Here is a 19,885-nt window from a genome sequence, read left to right on the forward strand (position 1 = left end):
TCCCAAGGGTCTTTCTAAGTGTAAAAGAGGCAGGAGAAAAGAACCAGAAAGACAGCCACATGAGAAGGATCTAACCCCCCAAAATGCTGGCTTTTAAGACGAAGAAAGAGGCCATGAGACAAGGAATGAAGGGAGCTTTCAGAATCTGAAAAACACAAGAAAACAGCTCCTCCCCTACAACCCTCAGAAGGGACACTGCCCCACTGCCATCTTGAATGTTAACCCAAAGGCACTCAGTCCAGACTTTACATTGAAACTACAGAACTGCAGGGTAATGAATGTATGTTTTTATTTTTAATTCCAAACATTTCACTAACTTATTTTAATTGACAAACTTAAATGGTATATACCATCTACAACAGGTTGCTTTGAAATATGTATACATTGTGAAATAGCTACACCAAGCTAGTTGAAATTTGCATTAATTCACCTAAGTATAATTTTCTTTGTGGTGAGAACTCTTAAAATCTACCCTCTTAGCAATCCCTAAAAATATAATACTATCGTTATCTGTTGTCACCATGTTTTACAATAGAGCTCTTGAACTTCTCCTAATTGAAATCTTGTACCCTTTGGCCAACATCTCCCCAGCCTTCCACCTCCCCCAGCTCCTGGTAACCATCATTCTATTCTCTGTTTCTGTGAGTTCAACTGTTTTAGATTCCATATAGAAGTGAGATAATGCAGCCAGGCTCAGTGGCTCATGCCTGTAATCTCAGCAATTTGGGAGGCTGAGGTGGAAGTATCACTGGAAGCCAGGAATTTGAGATCGGCCTGGGCAGCACAGGGAGACTTCATCTCTAAAAAGAATATATATTTTAGCTGGGCATGGTGTGCACACCTGTTATCAGACACTATGAAGGCTGAGGTGGGAGGATCGCTTGAGCCCAAAAGGTCAAGGTTGCAGTGAGCTATGATCACACCACTGCACTCTGGCTGGGCCAGAGTGAGACAATGTCTCTAAAGAAAAAAAAAATGTGACTTCAAGTACACAGTTACTCACTTGATAGTAAGGGGTGACATAAATATCAACTGTTCCACCACTAAGTACATTTTGGCCTCTTTCTCATCCTTCCACTATAGAAGAAATAGTCAGGTAGCTCAGTATGTACAACAGAACTTGCACATGGACCTCTGCAGTGCTTATTTTGGCTCTGTAACTACTGAAAGAGATCCCAAATAAGGATCTTCTTAGAAACTTGAAGTAGTACTTAGGAGTACTTATTAGTACCAACACACACTTTGGGTAAAAGGAAAATCCTTTACGAAAATGCAAACTTTAGGAATTAAATGCTCCCCACAGGGACGCACTTATTCCTGTATAAGTGACTACAGGCAGAAAAACACTATCTGAATGAACTTGCTTTTTTTCTTAAACTTGGAAAACCTAGAAAAAATAAGAGTGGTATTATATAGGGGCTAATTAAAATAAAAAGCACAAGGAAAAATGAGAGGAAGTCGCTCCTCTCCTTCCAGTGGGAGTATTGTGTTTTGAACAATTCATGAATGGAATTTCAGAAACTCAGCAAAAGAATACATTTAACTGACTTACTCCAAATATATTCTGAATTTCATATTTACTAAATAAAGTGTTTCCAAATGAACATTTTTTTACATGCTGTTACATGTAAAATTCCTTTTACATGTAAAAACGTGTGCATCTTTTTAACATGTTTTTACATGCAAAAATGTATTTTTAAACATGTTGTTACATGTTGTTATATGTTGTTACATGTGAAAACATTAACATTAAAAAAAGGAAAGGTAGGCAAATTCATCATTCAAGTTTTTAGATGCAAGTATACTTAAATTTCCACATAATCCATGAATATTAAACTGGAAAAACAAAGCACTCTACATAATTTACCTTGCCACAGATGTGAAATAATTGTAAGCATACATAAATGTTAACAAAATATTTTCAATCAATGCTAAGGGGAGATATCATTGAATGATGGACCAAAACAAACTAAATGTCATTTTGATGTCTGTAGAAATGACATACCCACAAACCAGTGGCTCAGCACTGATATTAATGTATCTTGCTCAGTTGCCTTAATTATTTATAGTAGTTTAATTTTTTCAAGAACACAGATGTTAAGGTATTTTTAATAATTTTGATACGGCCATAGAGTATATCTATTTTTTGAAGTCCTACTTTCATTGGAATTGCCTCTTTATCCTAATGAGTAAATACAAAAGAATGCAGAGATAGGATAGCTTTTGTCGTCGTCTTCTTGTTTTCTGAGACAGTCTTGCTCTTGTCGTCCAGGCTGGAGTGCAGTGGCACAATCTTGGCTCACTGCAACCTCCGACTCCCGGGTTCAAGCGATCCTCCTGCCTCAGCCTCCTGAGTAGCTGGGACTACAGGTGCATGCCACTATGCCTGGCTAATTTTTGTATTTTTAGTAGAGATGGGGTTTCACCATGTTGGCCAGGCTGGTCTCAAACTCCTGACCTCAAGTGATCCACTCCCCTTGGCCTCCCAAAGTGCTGGGATTACAGGCGTGAGCCACCATACCCAGCAGATTTTGTCTTCTTTTATTAGAGAAAAATGTACTTTTCTATGCCTGTGCTTTCTACATTTTTGGAACTGATACAAATCCACAGAGGCCAAATCGAAATCTAAATTATCTTTAATGTTAAAATTTAATTGACCGTGTACATAACTGTGCAATTGATGCTTTCTCACAGAAGTGTCTAGGATTCATTCAACAGATCATAGAAACGAGGTCTGGCATTTAACAGACAAATGACAGAGGAGCTATACCGATTTATACAAGAATTATCAAAACACTGTCATGCAGTTTACTGTAGCTCAAGTTGTGCTTGTATCATATAACATAGGTTCAAGTTCTTTCTTCAGTCATCAGAATAACAGAGGTTGAAGAGACAATGAAGTGCCAACTCTTCCAAAAGCTGTTTCAAAAAAAATTCAGTAACTGTGATACACATTTCTACAAATAAAATATTCCAGTGCTTACATCAATCCTGAGTTTTTAATCTTAAATATGCACTACTTACAGTTCTGACACGATTTTATTTAAAAACACAGCTAGTTATCAAGTTCACTTTCTTCATCGGAAGAAATGATGCAATAATTGTCTTTAGCATCCCTGGTAGCCTAAAAGAAAAAGTCTAGTTCACTGACAAACCACCACTTTGCATCTCACGTTTTAAACACGGTTAATCAGATGTCAAAAGGAAACAGCTTTTAATATTCAAAGGATGCTGGTTATTTATTTCAATTTGAAAAAAACTGTAACCAATACATGGAGCTCCAAATACCCACTTAAAATTTTTAATGCCAGATTTCAGTGAAATATTATTTTAGCAGGTCCAATTGTCATGTACTTTGCTTGAATAAAGTGGGTTGATGAGCATCTTAAGGTCAAGATGGAGCAAAGACAGAAAAAGTCAGGCAGGCTTACCATGAAATATATTTTTTCAGCAAGTAGTGACCCATGTATTATCAGCAATAGTCTACGGAAAGTGGTTTCCATTGAAGGGATAAAATGGTCGGTGATATGACCTCATCAAGTTAGAGAAAAATGTAACTATGTTTGAAATATATACTACTCCCTCAACAAATAGTTCAACAGTTCCTACTCCTGAAAATGTTGTATGTTAATGCTGAGGAAGATGTAAAAAATGTAAGCACAATCTCTTCCATAATCCTGTGACATGAGCAAATGCACAAATAAAAAAATTAATACAAAAATTGTATAACTGCTATGGAAGGGCAACTCACTCAAACATGTAGCCAAAAATGGAGACTGATGTTGACTTAGTTGGCAAAAGGTTTAAATTGGTCAAAAAAAATTTTTTTTTAAAGCATTGTGAGGGAGGAGCATGAGAAAAGCATAAGAGTAACAGTGAATTCCTTCAAGGAAAGCTGTCAACCTGGATAGGCAGGAGCAAAGACAGAGGGTGGCAAGCATAAGAGGGGTTCATGTAAAGGGGAGAGTCTCTGAACACCTAAGAACTGAGATGGGGCATCACTGACAGGCTGGGAAGATGGAAGGGCTAGGAAGCATTTTAGGAAGGGGAGGGTTTTAGGAAGATAACATTGCCGATCAATGAAGGATGGCTCAGAAGAGAAGAGAAAACTCAGAAAAGAGTTTAATAGTACAAGCAAGGAAGAATGAGGGCAGCTGCAGTGGGAATTTTAAAAAAAGAAATTTAAGGGCCATTACAGAGGTAAAACTTGCCTCATGATAACTGCATGGGAAGGATAAGGGACTTAGAAGAGTCCAAGATGATAGCAAAGTTCCTACCCTAAGTGGTAACATGTAGCATTAACATTGACAGGAAAACTTCTAGTCTCATGTTCATACCAATTAATGAACGGTTTCTGGGGAATATTATAGCAACATTTTCTCTACTTGTGACTTCTATTTAAATAACTGTTTTGTGTATAGATAATCCTCAAGTTGCTTGAAAATTTTATTTTCAAACTCTTTTCTCAGTTTATTTAACACATCTCAGTTAGTGTAGAAGAGTGACATACGAACATGTATTTTCACAAGGTTATTAAAAAGAATACCTTACCTCCCAGAAGGGAATTCCATTGTTACCTAAATAATGTACATCTACATGAAGAAGAGGTCACCGATGACAATTTGCTAATGTGCTATACGACAGCAGATAATTCACAATTCACAACGTGTTAATAATCTGCTGGCTTTCCCATTCTGTTATACATCTGAACCATCTCTTATGACTACAAATTGTCATGTAAAACCATTACTAGTCACTGATAATTTTGAAAGTGAATATGCCATAAAACACTCCTGTATTATAGCAGGAAATAAAAGAGACACTCAGTAGTTACACTTGCCTACTTCCTATTTAACTAAAACTCTTGAAACAACACAAGTAAAAAAGACATCCAGAAAGGATTTATGGTCTTCTTGCCTTCCACCATAGGTTTGTCACTGATGTCCTGAAAACTGAAAATAAAATCTTCATTAAAACCCATTTATGCCTAGTGTTCCATTACTGGAACGCTAAGCTTGTGAGAGTCATGTATATCCTACCGCTCAAGATCATTGCTAAGGTCTGTTTCTTCACACACAAAAAACGTGCAGCCTCTGGCACAAATGTGTCAATGCGTTAACAATATACACAAGATGTATATTTCCAGGTAAAATTTCCAATTTACCTTTTCCTGTTCTAAATAACTCCCACAAAACTATTCACGAATCCTAAAAATACATTTACCAATTATGTTAAATTTGGAACAATACATTCAAAGTGAAAATGGTAAGTAATTTAAAATGCATAACCAAAATGTCTTCCCATACATTCAGAAACAAACAGACTTTCTTCTGTTATGCACGTGTTGTATTTAATAATGTATTATGTTACCAAATGGAACAGACCTTCATGAATTGCTCAATTAGCGGCTTCATCTCTTTCAGCCTCCAGCTCCTAACACTTGTAGGTTGTTGCCACCTCTTCTGTTTTTCTTGAGATGCTTTCTAGAAGCACAAAAAAATAGTGATGAGAATTGGGTAATTTTTAATACTTACAAAACATAATTCTGCATTAGCTTTACAGGAATACTCTTTAAATCTATACTTCTTAACACTTTCTTTTAAACAATGTTTATGACCAATTTTAAACAACTGTGTTCACCACCCATATGCTAAAATGATATAATAACCTTTTTCATCAGTCATTGAATAAGGAATTTTCTTTCTTCTACATACATATTCAACACATATGTCTTAATTCTTGATTTTGAATGTAGAGTATTTGACGACCCTTCCTATAATTTGTTGACCACAGATGGGTAAGATATATACAGAAATTAACTAAGAAACATTCTTCTTACTAAGATTTTAAACAGGTAATAAATCTTGGTCATTTCAGTATGCACACAGATGAACCTTCCAATAATGATTGCCTTTCTGCACCTTGACCTAATCTCCAACAACAGTGTTCTCCTCTCCTCTATGTGGCACTCACTTATACAGTCATCCCCTAGATTTTGTCATTCCCAATGACTGCAACATCTACATAATATTAATAATAGCAATGATAAAGAGCAATCATGGGTCAGATCACATCCTGAAAAATTTAAATAAACCCATTACACAGGAACCTTTCAATCCTCCAAATAACTCTGACATAGGTTCTCTTACCATGTCTCCTTTTGTAGATAAGGAAATTTCGGCACAGAGATAAATAATTTGCCCATGGTTCCCGAGCTAGCAATCGTCAAGCTGGAGTTGAATCACAAGCAGTGGTGCTGCAGTGTCCCAGCCCTTGACCACTGTACTCAGCTGTTTTTCCATCTTCTCAACATACAGCCACTACCTTCCTGCCACTATAGGTCACTCACTTCAGTACTACAGCTCAGGAGTCTGTTGGGACCTGACACCCACTGAATGGAACACTTTTCACTGCCCATTGCCCACCCCCATGTGCTCAGGTAACTCAGTCCCAGCTGAAACTCCACAGTCAGTCATCATAACCCCATCCCTGCATCTATGCCCTGCCCAACTCTCCTTCCATCAACATGCGCAGCTACACCCCGACCCAGGAAATTCCAACCCTACAGCTGCGCTTGCACAAATATGCCAACCGGGCTCACTTTAACTTCTTAAACGCTATGATGCTGACCTCAGTTGGACCACTAATGCTGCATGGCAATTACATTCCCCTAGTACGTGAGTCCACTTATGGGCCCCCCTCTCTGGGCTCATGCTCTCTTCCTTCTTTGCTGGATTTCTGCATGAACTATTACTACCTGAGACATTGATACAATAGGTTAATCATAAAGCTAAGCCTGATACCAACAATTAGTTCTTCTTCTTCCTCTTCCTCTTCTTCTTCTTCTTCTGTTTCTTCTCCTTCTCCTCCTCCTTCTTCTTCTGTTTCTTCTCCTTCTCCTCCTCCTTCTTCTTCTTCTGTTTCTTCTCCTTCTCCTCCTCCTCCTTCTTCTTCTCCTCCTTCTTCTCCTTCTTCTTCTCCTCCTTCTTCTCCTTCTTCTTCTTCTTTCTCCTCCTCCTCCTCCTTCTCTTCCTCCTCTTCGTCTTCTACTACTATTACTTCTGCTGCTGCTGCTGCTGCTGCTGCTGCGGCTTCTGCTGCTTCTGCTTCATCATCTTTCTGCTTCTCTGCAATGTATTCTTTAAGGACATTCAGCAACTTCCGAGTATGTCTATAATCACGTTTCTGCCTGTAACACATAATAAGTAATAACGGTCATATGTCATAGAGAGATGAAAAATTAATCCTATTCAAACTAAAACTGACTTGACATAATTTATACTATAAAGTAGCAAGGGAGTAATAGCAGCTGAAATCTTCTTTTTGGGAAAAGGTGAAATGAGTTACTCTCATTCTGAAAGGATTCCTTCCTAACTGACTACTAGAGCAGCTATCTTACATTCTTTATGTGCTCAAAACAAAGGAGGGTTTACTGCACTATAAATTTCCCAGAAACAATAATTTTCTCTAACAGCAGTTTACTTTTCATTTCCTCAAACTAAATAACATATGGGTTCTCATAAGTAGGTTCAAGAATATCATAGCCATTCATCCTGTAAGATTTCCCAAAAGAAATATTTCACTTAACCATTTCTCCACTTTGGCACAATGATTTTCTAAAAGGAATAGTGAAAACAATTTAACTAAAATAGATAACCTATTTACAACATAAGGTTGTCCCTTTCCACATAACTTAATATTGTTAAGGATCTACAGACTAAACGTTGAAGACATTTATCTTATATGCAGCTGCCGTATTTCTAGAAATGGATAAAAATTAATTTTACAGGAAGACTATTTTTATCTGGAAGGCAAAAAGAGGTCATCTTCATTGGCTTTCTAGATAATATACCTCAATTCTGTTAAACTGAGGTTATAAAACAAAAGAAACTTACCTGCTTAGGGAACAATCGAGTAAAATATGTTGCTCCCTAGAGACGCCAATATGTACAGGATAGTTTTTGAAATTATTTGCACCAACAAATACAAAGAAATGATATAAATATCATTATGCAAAAAAGCCAACAATCATACCTTTTTAGTTGTTTTTTTCTCAAAGCACGTTCAATTGTGTTCTTGGTTTTCCTGTAAGCTGCTTTATCTATTTTTATCATTTTTCTTTTTGCAGCAAGGTCCTTTTTAATGTCAGCTAGATAGTAAATGAAAATGCATTAAAAGTTAATGTTGAAAAGTAGTTTCTTCGCATATATTGAAATCAATGTGAGACATGATGGTTCAGCAATATCGGAAGGACATTTACATTGTAAAATGCAAAGATCATTTCAAAAAGCAAGATTTACTCACTTGTTCTCTGTAAAACCTTTTACGTATTAACATTAGTACTCTAATTCCAATTGGTATAACTGCAAATCACTTAATTTATGGATGATGAAAAAAAGCAAGTAATTTTCTATTTTTTAAATGTGCAGAAAGCGTTACAAACACAGACTCTAATTTCTACATTTATAAAGCGTCCTGTAATTCAAAGGACATGTTTCCATGAAATACTGTCACAATTCATTATGGAAAACATACAAAAAAAGTATCTTATTTAATAAGACCATCAAAAGGTAGAAATAACTTAATACACAATAAGAAAAGCATTTTTTAAGCAATCTAGTGATTGATGCTATTAACTGTATTTTAATAAAAGAAGCATCGTCCATGGGTATAAAAATGTAGGCTTAAGTAAAGAAATACATTCAAAAACACTTTTGAAATATTTTCTCGGAGCTTTTTATATGACATTTTTATCCACAGTGCTGTGTTTCAGAAAACTGTCCTACTGCAAGGAATGCTTTCCTAAACATGGTTTCACATCACAGATCTACCATCAATTGCTAAAAATAGTTTTCAGCAATCATAAAAGATCTGCACCATAATACAAATATTTTTTACAGTCTCCATCTATAATGCTCAGTTAGGCAGCTCACAAAACCAGCACTTACTCACCAAGCAGAGCAAAGCTTTCCAAATATACTGCTTGTATGAATTATTGCTAGAGAAGAGCTGAAAACTGAATTGAGCATTTTAAAAATAAGAGTACTGTCTCCGCCGTCTCTACAGAAATTTTCTCAATTTTTTTTTGAAAATATGGTCCTATAACAGTCAGTGCAACTAACAGTTCACATGGCAATACAAAACTTATGAGTTTTTGGATCCAATTACATGTTTCTCACTGGGTAGAAAACTTGTCTTTCCTTTTCTTGTACACAGTTTATTACTGGAATAATAATAGAATATCATCATTTTAGATAATTCAATTTTCTCTTCTACTTTAAAGAAAACAAAATCAGAAAGCTGTGACAATAGAATAGCTAAATTAGGAACATAAAAACTCATATTAAAAACTCTGAGTACATACGGACAGGAAGAGAGGAACAACAGACACCTGGGCCTACTTGAGGGCAGAGGGTAGGAGGAGGGTGAGGATGAAAACCACCCATCAGGTGCTATGCTTATAACCTGGGTGATAAATAATCTGTATACCAAACCCCTGTGACACGCAATTATCTATATAATAAACCTGCACATGTACCCTCAAACCTAAAATAAAAGATAAAAAAACGTGATATATATACTTAATCTGTGTACACTAAAAGGAACGAATAGAACTGTTTCTCCTCCAGTGTCCTCTAATATCCCCCAAATAATTAAATTTCCATGTGTATGAAAGAAAAGCCATCCCACTCACTTCACCATTGTTAGAAGTATTCTCACATTCCACATCAACAATCAAAAAGGTAAGTATGAAAATTTATTAAACGCATTACATTAAATACATATGTTAAATGCTATATATGAGAAGAAGGCATGTTAAGACAGTCTTGTCGTCCACTAATTCATATAACCTACTATAACAGTTGTATGGTTGAAAATAATTTTCAAAGACTACGAATAGCTCCTAAAACATACCTGCAATATATTCTAGCTTCATGGTATGAATCCTGTAAAAAAAGTTACATCAAAATTTTATCATAATGCTACACAAAATGCCATGTTTGTTGGGAAGATATGTCTTATGTGAAATGTTCTGCGTAGAATAGAACAGTGATGACATGAACCAAAGCTGACATTTCCTAAAAGACCCTATGCGACAGGCTAAAGTGACTTAAACACTTTACCCTGTGTGTTCATCTTTTTCAGCAAAAGGTTCTCTTTCCCCATGCTCATCAGTTACATCTTCCTCCCTTGTTTCTGTAAAAGGGTTTCTTTCCTCACATTCATCACTGACTGGATCCTTTCCTGCATTAAAATTTAAAAGACAAACCATTTTTAGAGGAAGACGCTGTTGTGGACATTTCTTGTAGAGAAACGTATTACTTGTGGACTTTTTTGGCTCTCTACCAATTAAAGCTTTAAAGCAGAGCTATGCATGGAATCACTGGGCTCCTGACCCTTTTACGGAGGCATTTTTGGAAGCCCTTCGGGTTCAAGTCCCAGTAAACAACACTCACAGATCAGACCCCTTGGATGTTAGGACCACACCCATGGAGAAGAGCTGCTCTGCGAGCATCTGTAACCCAGCTATGAGGGGAAGCCTCCCACGGGAAGCCTAAGACCCTCCATCCTGCTTTGAAAACCTGGGGCCTCTTGGCACATGCACAATGGACTCCAAAGCCACGAAGGGGCCAGGGGTCTCGGGCTGCCCATGTGCCCCCTGCGCAGAGAGCAGACAGACCGTCTCCTTGGGCGTGCACCTTCTTTCGTGGCCCCTTGGGCTGTGTTTACCTGTATGCTTCTTCGTCGGGGCGGCCCTAACTTGAGCCTCCAACTGAGCCTTGGCAGCCCACCTGCTGCGCTTCCTGTCCACGGGCTCCATGGTTGGCTGTCCTGGGAAGTTAGAGACGACCCCTGAACCTGGTTGAGTGCAAAGTCAAACTAAGTAAGCTAAGGAAACAGGATATGTGAAAGGAGAGCCAATGGGATCTCGGATTCAAGAAAGGGTGGGGCTGGCCCACCCCGTGTATCCTGTGGGAGCAGGAGGGGATGGAGAAGATGCCAGTGTCCCCTCCTATCCTTCCTGGCCCGTCCAGCCCGTCCCTGGGACTGGCTGCAGAACTCACAGCTGCCTCGCACACCTGAATGGCCCCTGCAGGATCTTTGCGGTGTCCCTGGGACAGAGCTCAGCCCTGCCCCTGTGTCCCCCAGAGACCTGCGTGGCCCGGACGACCACAGGTGCCACAGGACCTCCCCAGCCATCTCTGGCGGAATGTCAGGGGCTGCACTGCCACTTGCCTGCCTGGATGCCCAGGTGACCTCTCGTGACCCCAAGTGTCCTGTCCTGACGGGCGGCCGGGCTGGAGGGACCCACTCGAACTGTCCCCCACAACACCCCTGCTCGTCGCCTCCCCACACACTCTGCCCCCCTCCCCCCTCCCCCATCCCCTCACTCCACGAACTCCACGAACCCCACACCCCTCCCCTCCCCTGCCCCCATCCCTGGCCCCACACCCGGCCCCTGCCTGTCTGCCACTCCCCCCGACCCTCCTCCCTCTGCCACCACTCCTCCCTTGCTCCCCTCTCCACCCCCTCCATTCCCCCACGCCCCCCTCCGCTGCCCCACCCCTCCCCACTGCACACATCCACAAGCCCCCGGGACACTCCTGGGCCCTGGGGATCACTCAGGTGTCTCCAGCTCCCTCCCTGCCCTGGCCCATCCCAGCCCACCCTCAGGGCCTCGCCCTGACCCAGGCCCCAGGCAACGATGCCAGGGCCATTTCCCGCTTTGAAAACCCGGGGCCTCTTAGCACGTGCATGGTGGACTCCAAAGCCACGAAGAGGCCAGGGGTCTCAGGCTGCCCATGCGCCCCCTGCGCAGAGAGCAGACAGACCATCTGCTTGGGCGTGCACCTTCTTTCGTGGCCCCTTGGGCTGTGTTTACCTGTATGCTTCTTCGCCGGGGCGGCCCTAACTTGAGCCTCCAACTGAGCCTTGGCAGCCCACCTGCTGCGTTTCCTGTCCACGGGCTCCATGGTTGGCTGTCCTGGGAAGTTAGAGGCCATCCCTGAACCTGGTTGAGTGCAAAGTCAAACTAAGTAAGCTAAGGAAACAGGATATGTGAAAGGAGAGCCAATGGGATCTCGGATTCAAGAAAAGGTGGGGCTGGCCCATCCCGTGTATCCTGTGGGAGCAGGAGGGGATGGAGAAGATGCCAGTGTCCCCTCCTATCCTTCCTGGCCCGTCCAGCCCGTCCCTGGGACTGGCTGCAGAACTCACAGCTGCCTCGCACACCTGAATGGCCCCTGCAGGATCCTTGCGGTGTCCCTGGGACAGAGCTCAGCTCTGCCCCTGTGTCCCCCAGAGACCTGCGTGGCCCGGACGACCACAGGTGCCACAGGACCTCCCCAGCCATCTCTGGCGGAATGTCAGGGGCTGCACTGCCACTTGCCTGCCTGGATGCCCAGGTGACCCCTCGTGACCCCAAGTGTCCTGTCCTGACGGGCGGCCGGGCTGGAGGGACCCACTCGAACTGTCCCCCACAACACCCCTGCTCGTCGCCTCCCCACACACTCTGCCCCCCTCCCCCCTCCCCCATCCCCTCACTCCACGAACTCCACGAACCCCACACCCCTCCCCTCCCCTGCCCCCATCCCTGGCCCTACACCCGGCCCCTGCCTGTCTGCCACTCCCCCCGACCCTCCTCCCTCTGCCACCACTCCTCCCTTGCTCCCCTCTCCACCCCCTCCATTCCCCCACGCCCCCCTCCGCTGCCCCACCCCTCCCCACTGCACACATCCACAAGCCCCCGGGACACTCCCGGGCCCTGGGGATCACTCAGGTGTCTCCAGCTACCTCCCTGCCCTGGCCCATCCCAGCCCACCCTCAGGGCCTCGCCCTGACCCAGGCCCCAGGCAACGATGCCAGGGCCATTTCCCGCTTTGAAAACCCGGGGCCTCTTAGCACGTGCATGGTGGACTCCAAAGCCACGAAGAGGCCAGGGGTCTCGGGCTGCCCATGCGCCCCCTGCGCAGAGAGCAGACAGACCATCTGCTTGGGCGTGCACCTTCTTTCGTGGCCCCTTGGGCTGTGTTTACCTGTATGCTTCTTCGCCGGGGCGGCCCTAACTTGAGCCTCCAACTGAGCCTTGGCAGCCCACCTGCTGCGTTTCCTGTCCACGGGCTCCATGGTTGGCTGTCCTGGGAAGTTAGAGGCCATCCCTGAACCTGGTTGAGTGCAAAGTCAAACTAAGTAAGCTAAGGAAACAGGATATGTGAAAGGAGAGCCAATGGGATCTCGGATTCAAGAAAAGGTGGGGCTGGCCCATCCCGTGTATCCTGTGGGAGCAGGAGGGGATGGAGAAGATGCCAGTGTCCCCTCCTATCCTTCCTGGCCCGTCCAGCCCGTCCCTGGGACTGGCTGCAGAACTCACAGCTGCCTCGCACACCTGAATGGCCCCTGCAGGATCCTTGCGGTGTCCCTGGGACAGAGCTCAGCCCTGCCCCTGTGTCCCCCAGAGACCTGCGTGGCCCGGACGACCACAGGTGCCACAGGACCTCCCCAGCCATCTCTGGCGGAATGTCAGGGGCTGCACTGCCACTTGCCTGCCTGGATGCCCAGGTGACCCCTCGTGACCCCAAGTGTCCTGTCCTGACGGGCGGCCGGGCTGGAGGGACCCACTCGAACTGTCCCTCACAACACCCCTGCTCGTCGCCTCCCCACACACTCTGCCCCCCTCCCCCCTCCCCCATCCCCTCACTCCAAGAACTCCACGAACCCCACACCCCTCCCCTCCCCTGCCCCCATCCCTGGCCCTACACCCGGCCCCTGCCTGTCTGCCACTCCCCCCGACCCTCCTCCCTCTGCCACCACTCCTCCCTTGCTCCCCTCTCCACCCCCTCCATTCCCCCACGCCCCCCTCCGCTGCCCCACCCCTCCCCACTGCACACATCCACAAGCCCCCGGGACACTCCCGGGCCCTGGGGATCACTCAGGTATCTCCAGCTCCCTCCCTGCCCTGGCCCATCCCAGCCCACCCTCAGGGCCTCGCCCTGACCCAGGCCCCAGGCAACGATGCCAGGGCCATTTCCCGCTTTGAAAACCCGGGGCCTCTTAGCACGTGCATGGTGGACTCCAAAGCCAGGAAGAGGCCAGGGGTCTCGGGCTGCCCATGCGCCCCCTGCGCAGAGAGCAGACAGACCATCTGCTTGGGCGTGCACCTTCTTTCGTGGCCCCTTGGGCTGTGTTTACCTGTATGCTTCTTCGCCGGGGCGGCCCTAACTTGAGCCTCCAACTGAGCCTTGGCAGCCCACCTGCTGCGTTTCCTGTCCACGGGCTCCATGGTTGGCTGTCCTGGGAAGTTAGAGGCCATCCCTGAACCTGGTTGAGTGCAAAGTCAAACTAAGTAAGCTAAGGAAACAGGATATGTGAAAGGAGAGCCAATGGGATCTCGGATTCAAGAAAAGGTGGGGCTGGCCCATCCCGTGTATCCTGTGGGAGCAGGAGGGGATGGAGAAGATGCCAGTGTCCCCTCCTATCCTTCCTGGCACGTCCAGCCCGTCCCTGGGACTGGCTGCAGAACTCACAGCTGCCTCGCACACCTGAATGGCCCCTGCAGGATCCTTGCGGTGTCCCTGGGACAGAGCTCAGCTCTGCCCCTGTGTCCCCCAGAGACCTGCGTGGCCCGGACGACCACAGGTGCCACAGGACCTCCCCAGCCATCTCTGGCGGAATGTCAGGGGCTGCACTGCCACTTGCCTGCCTGGATGCCCAGGTGACCCCTCGTGACCCCAAGTGTCCTGTCCTGACGGGCGGCCGGGCTGGAGGGACCCACTCGAACTATCCCCCACAACACCCCTGCTCGTCGCCTCCCCACACACTCTGCCCCCCTCCCCCCTCCCCCATCCCCTCACTCCACGAACTCCACGAACCCCACACCCCTCCCCTCCCCTGCCCCCATCCCTGGCCCCACACCCGGCCCCTGCCTGTCTGCCACTCCCCACGACCCTCCTCCCTCTGCCACCACTCCTCCCTTGCTCCCCTCTCCACCCCCTCCATTCCCCCACGCCCCCCTCCGCTGCCCCACCCCTCCCCACTGCACACATCCACAAGCCCCCGGGACACTCCCGGGCCCTGGGGATCACTCAGGTATCTCCAGCTCCCTCCCTGCCCTGGCCCATCCCAGCCCACCCTCAGGGCCTCGCCCTGACCCAGGCCCCAGGCAACGATGCCAGGGCCATTTCCCGCTTTGAAAACCCGGGGCCTCTTAGCACGTGCATGGTGGACTCCAAAGCCACGAAGAGGCCAGGGGTCTCGGGCTGCCCATGCGCCCCCTGCGCAGAGAGCAGACAGACCATCTGCTTGGGCGTGCACCTTCTTTCGTGGCCCCTTGGGCTGTGTTTACCTGTATGCTTCTTCGCCGGGGCGGCCCTAACTTGAGCCTCCAACTGAGCCTTGGCAGCCCACCTGCTGCGTTTCCTGTCCACGGGCTCCATGGTTGGCTGTCCTGGGAAGTTAGAGGCCATCCCTGAACCTGGTTGAGTGCAAAGTCAAACTAAGTAAGCTAAGGAAACAGGATATGTGAAAGGAGAGCCAATGGGATCTCGGATTCAAGAAAAGGTGGGGCTGGCCCATCCCGTGTATCCTGTGGGAGCAGGAGGGGATGGAGAAGATGCCAGTGTCCCCTCCTATCCTTCCTGGCCCGTCCAGCCCGTCCCTGGGACTGGCTGCAGAACTCACAGCTGCCTCGCACACCTGAATGGCCCCTGCAGGATCCTTGCGGTGTCCCTGGGACAGAGCTCAGCCCTGCCCCTGTGTCCCCCAGAGACCTGCGTGGCCCGGACGACCACAGGTGCCACAGGACCTCCCCAGCCATCTCTGGCGGAATGTCAGGGGCTGCACTGCCACTTGCCTGCCTGGATGCCCAGGTGACTCCTCGAGACCCCAAGTGTCCTGTCCTGACGGGCGGCCGGGCTGGAGGGACCCACTCAAACTGTCCCCCACAACACCCCTGCTCGTCGCCTCCCCACACACTCCGCCCCTCCTCCTCCCCTCCCCCATCCCCTCACTCCACGAACTCCACGAACCCCACACCCCTCCCCTCCCCTGCCCCCATCCCTGGCCCCACACCCGGCCCCTGCCTGTCTGCCACTCCCCACGACCCTCCTCCCTCTGCCACCACTCCTCCCTTGCTCCCCTCTCCACCCCCTCCATTCCCCCACGCCCCCCTCCGCTGCCCCACCCCTCCCCACTGCACACATCCACAAGCCCCCGGGACACTCCCGGGCCCTGGGGATCACTCAGGTGTCTCCAGCTCCCTCCCTGCCCTGGCCAATCCCAGCCCACCCTCGGGGCCTCGCCCTGACCCAGGCCCCAGGTAACGATGCCAGGCCCATTTCCTGCTTTGAAAACCCGGGGCCTCTTAGCACGTGCATGGTGGACTCCAAAGCCACGAAGGGGCCAGGGGTCTCGGGCTGCCGGTGTGCAGGTCAGCCGGCCGCTCAGCGCTTCACACCCTGGTTGCGAGTGGGCCGCATGCTCGCCTTCCTGCCTCCCCACCGCGAGCACTCCACCTGAGGGACCCCTGATGCGGCTTCCTCACAGAACCTGCAGACACTGGCAGCACGAGGCTCTCTTCGAAAAATGGGTCCTCAGTTCTCGCGAGAGCAGCTGGCCTGGCTATCCACACTCTTCTCTGATTGGTCAGCTCAGTGCGCATGCGCATGCGGGTGAAGGACCTTGGGGGCCACGCCCCCTGCTGGCACGCCTTTCCCCTCTCTGTAAGGGACCACCCATGGTTGCTGTGGACTGGGGTGTGGATGGTTCTTTGGGGCCTCTGTACCCAGAACTTTTCAGTGCCTCCTCCTGGGGAAGGATGCAAAGACTCGGGATGGAGGCCAAGCGGACGGGGCCTAGGACCTCGCCCCTGAGCTCGTTCCAGCCACCCCTGCCCCTTTGGCTAGAATGGCCTTCGCCTTGCAGGTGGAGCCCAGGCTCCCTCCCATGCCCTGTGTGTTTCCAACATGTCCAGCTGCACCCTTTTTATCAATGGATTGTGCTTTTATGTTTTTTGCTTGCTTGTTTGTTTTGGAGACGGAGTCTCTCTCTGTCGCCCAGACTGGAGTGCAGTGGCACGATCTTGGCTCACTGCAACCTCCACCTCTCGGGTTCAAGCGATTCTCCCACCTCAGCCTCCCAAGGAGCTGGGATTACAGGTGCGTGCCACCATTCTCGGCCAATTTTTGTATTTTTAGTAGAGACGGGGTTTCGTCATGTTGGCCAGGCTGGTCTCGAAGTCCTGACATCAAAGTGATCCACCTGCCTCAGCCTCCCAAAGGGCTGGGATTACAGGCATGAGCCACTGAGCCCATACCCAAAGTCGTGTTTTTAAAGGCATCAACTGTATGATGTATAGTTGTTTCCAAGAAATGATGACTAAAAGGTACTGATTGAGAAACTTTTGTCATTTCTTTCTTCAAAAAAAGTCAACTAGTTTCCTGCTAGTTCTTGCCACTTAAGTTGGCCATAGAAATCCCAGGAGTGACCCTCAGGTTGTCAAAGGCCTTTCTTCTTGTTGCTGTAAGGTTGACCTGCTGATAGTAACAGATACACCCCACTCTTGGTTATTTCAGGATCAAGTAGATGCACTGGCCATGGAGTGATGGTCTTTTCAAGTCAGGCTATTTTGAGAGGTAATAAAATATTCGTGTACTTTAATTTACTTCTTTTTTGTACTTGCTTGTTGTAAAATACAGTTCTGCACATAAATATTTTTGACAAGATGAACGATATGGATCTATTTTGTCACCTTACAAAACAAACAAATTATTAAGATAAGTCAACAATGACTGTAAGTAGAACATTCTATTTCGTTATTAGTTTTCATTAGATTTTCAAAACATTTTTCTGTATAACATATTCAGATATTTTGAATTCAGCAATGCAGTCAGATGTTTCATGGAAGTGGCTGGGTGCAGTGGCTCATGCCTGTAATCTCAGCACCTTGGGAGGCTAAGACGGGCAGATCACTGGAGGCCAGGAGTTCGAGACCACCCTGGCCAACATGGTGAAACCCCGTCTCTACCAAAATTACAAAAAAAATTGGGTGGCCCCATGCCTGTAATCCCAGATACTTGGGTGGCTGAGGCGCGAGAATCGTTTGAACCCAGGAGGCGGAGGTTGCAGTGAGCCAAGATCGCACCACGGCCCTCCAGCCTGGGTGACACAACGAGACTCTGTCTCAAATAAAATAAAATAAAATAAAATAAAATAAAATAATATAATATAAAATAAAATAAAAAAATAGTGTTCTTATGTGATGATTATCTGAATTGTTTCTTTTTTCTTTGCTTTTATTCTACACGGGTATTACTTCACTTGTTTTAAAGAGTTGTGTGTTCATAATAAAGGCTCCCTTTTCTACATAATTGGTCTTCCCTTCTTCCCTCAACATTTTAAAAAAATTCTACAAAATCTAGACAATCAAGATTCTTCCATTTGATTTAAGCTGAATTATTAATTCTCCCCAACATTACAGTTTTTCAGCAGCTGGGAAATGGAACCAAATGATGTTTAATTCTCCCAGCAGTGATGTGAGGAAAACTGCACAGAACATTGCCGCCCAGGGAGCTCCCCCAGCCTGACATCCAGTGTGGTTTTGGGAGCATGAAGGCATGGCAGACTGCCTGCATGACCGAAATTAGTCGCCAGCCCCTCCAGAGGTCAAGACTGATACAGGTGGCCCAAAGCCCCCACTATAAATCATCAGCATTAACTGTCTAGCATGACTCAAAGCTCCAGGTAAACAAACACGTTATGATCAGGCAGGATATTCCAAGGGTTTAGAGGTTATCTCCTGGAAGGCTGTCAAAGAACAGACCTTTCTTTGGAAAGTGCAGGGTTTGGAAAACACAGACCTGCTGAGCTAACCTACTACTGTACTCTCAGTGAGTGGCTCATTCAGCTCTTACTCTGAGTTCTCTCTCTCTCTTCCTAAAAAGTTCAGATCCTTATGGATGGAAAATCTGGGAAAACCAGCACTCATTGTAAACACACCATTCCTAAAATTCAGCTCCTCTTCAACAACCCGGGCTTTTGAACTGGGTCGAAGTCACTATGCCAGGATGACATTTTTTTTTACCTTAGAATGAATTCCCCCCAGGTGGCTCCTCATCATCCAGGTATACAAGGCTCCTGGATGACCCATGGCATCCATGGGGCACACCAGAGTCTGAATCACAGCTTATTTTCTGGATTTCCCTTGGACTCAGCAGGATGATTCCACATCTTCCAAATTCTAGATATCCTGATATCGCAATATTTTTTATCCCTGTTTCTTAATGAAAGGGTAAATGGAGGTAGAGGTGTTTCTCAACAACCTGCAACAACACATTTTTCTTTCAATTATTCAGTACTTAATTGGAAATCAAAGCCCCTTTCTAATGTATTGATAACATTGGAAATTGATGACTATTGTGTAGTTGTACTTAATCTACACCATGCTAATTCCTAACATGGGCTATGGAGGCAACAGAGCGGCAGGTGACAACATATGCACTTCTCTCCCCCTCTGCCCAAAGCTCCTGGTAACTGTCAAATGAGCAGAGGACAGGGGAAACAATAGGAATATTTTAAAACTGTGGTTTTCAGGATGGGAATGTATTAATATCATACAACCTAATTATTTCCTTACTTTGTCTATATTGTTGTATATTACCCAAGCTTCAGAGCTGTCAGAGCAAACCTCAAAGATGAGGACCGGCTGGCAGGTAAAAAGCCAAGCAAAACAAAAACAGCCCGTTTCTCAATGACTAAGATTTTTAGTTCAATTACATTTCCTTGCCATCTAAATAGCCAGATGCAATGACCCATAGATAGAGCCAGTGTAGAAAATAGTTCAACCTAACATAATAATGTCTAAAGGGGTTAGTAATTGTTCTACTCAATT

General features: G+C 46.3%; 1 protein-coding gene across 1 annotated transcript; it reads right to left on the bottom strand.

Moving 5' to 3' along the window:
* Nucleotides 1-274: 274 nt before the first annotated feature.
* On the bottom strand, nucleotides 275-15,452 carry FAM9A (family with sequence similarity 9 member A). The gene is made up of 11 exons (XM_054471606.2): nucleotides 15,344-15,452; nucleotides 14,191-14,319; nucleotides 13,038-13,166; nucleotides 11,885-12,013; nucleotides 10,125-10,245; nucleotides 9,916-9,947; nucleotides 8,035-8,149; nucleotides 6,808-7,189; nucleotides 5,385-5,483; nucleotides 3,025-3,124; nucleotides 275-2,919 (listed from the first exon to the last, which is right to left on the bottom strand). Exons 1-10 carry the CDS (start codon nucleotides 15,432-15,434, stop codon nucleotides 3,056-3,058), a joined length of 1,296 nt encoding a protein of 431 aa, XP_054327581.2. The 5' UTR covers nucleotides 15,435-15,452; the 3' UTR covers nucleotides 275-2,919; nucleotides 3,025-3,055.
* Nucleotides 15,453-19,885: the final 4,433 nt, after the last annotated feature.

Source organism: Pongo pygmaeus, chromosome X (assembly GCF_028885625.2).
Source record: "Pongo pygmaeus isolate AG05252 chromosome X, NHGRI_mPonPyg2-v2.0_pri, whole genome shotgun sequence".
NCBI lineage: Eukaryota > Metazoa > Chordata > Mammalia > Primates > Hominidae > Pongo > Pongo pygmaeus.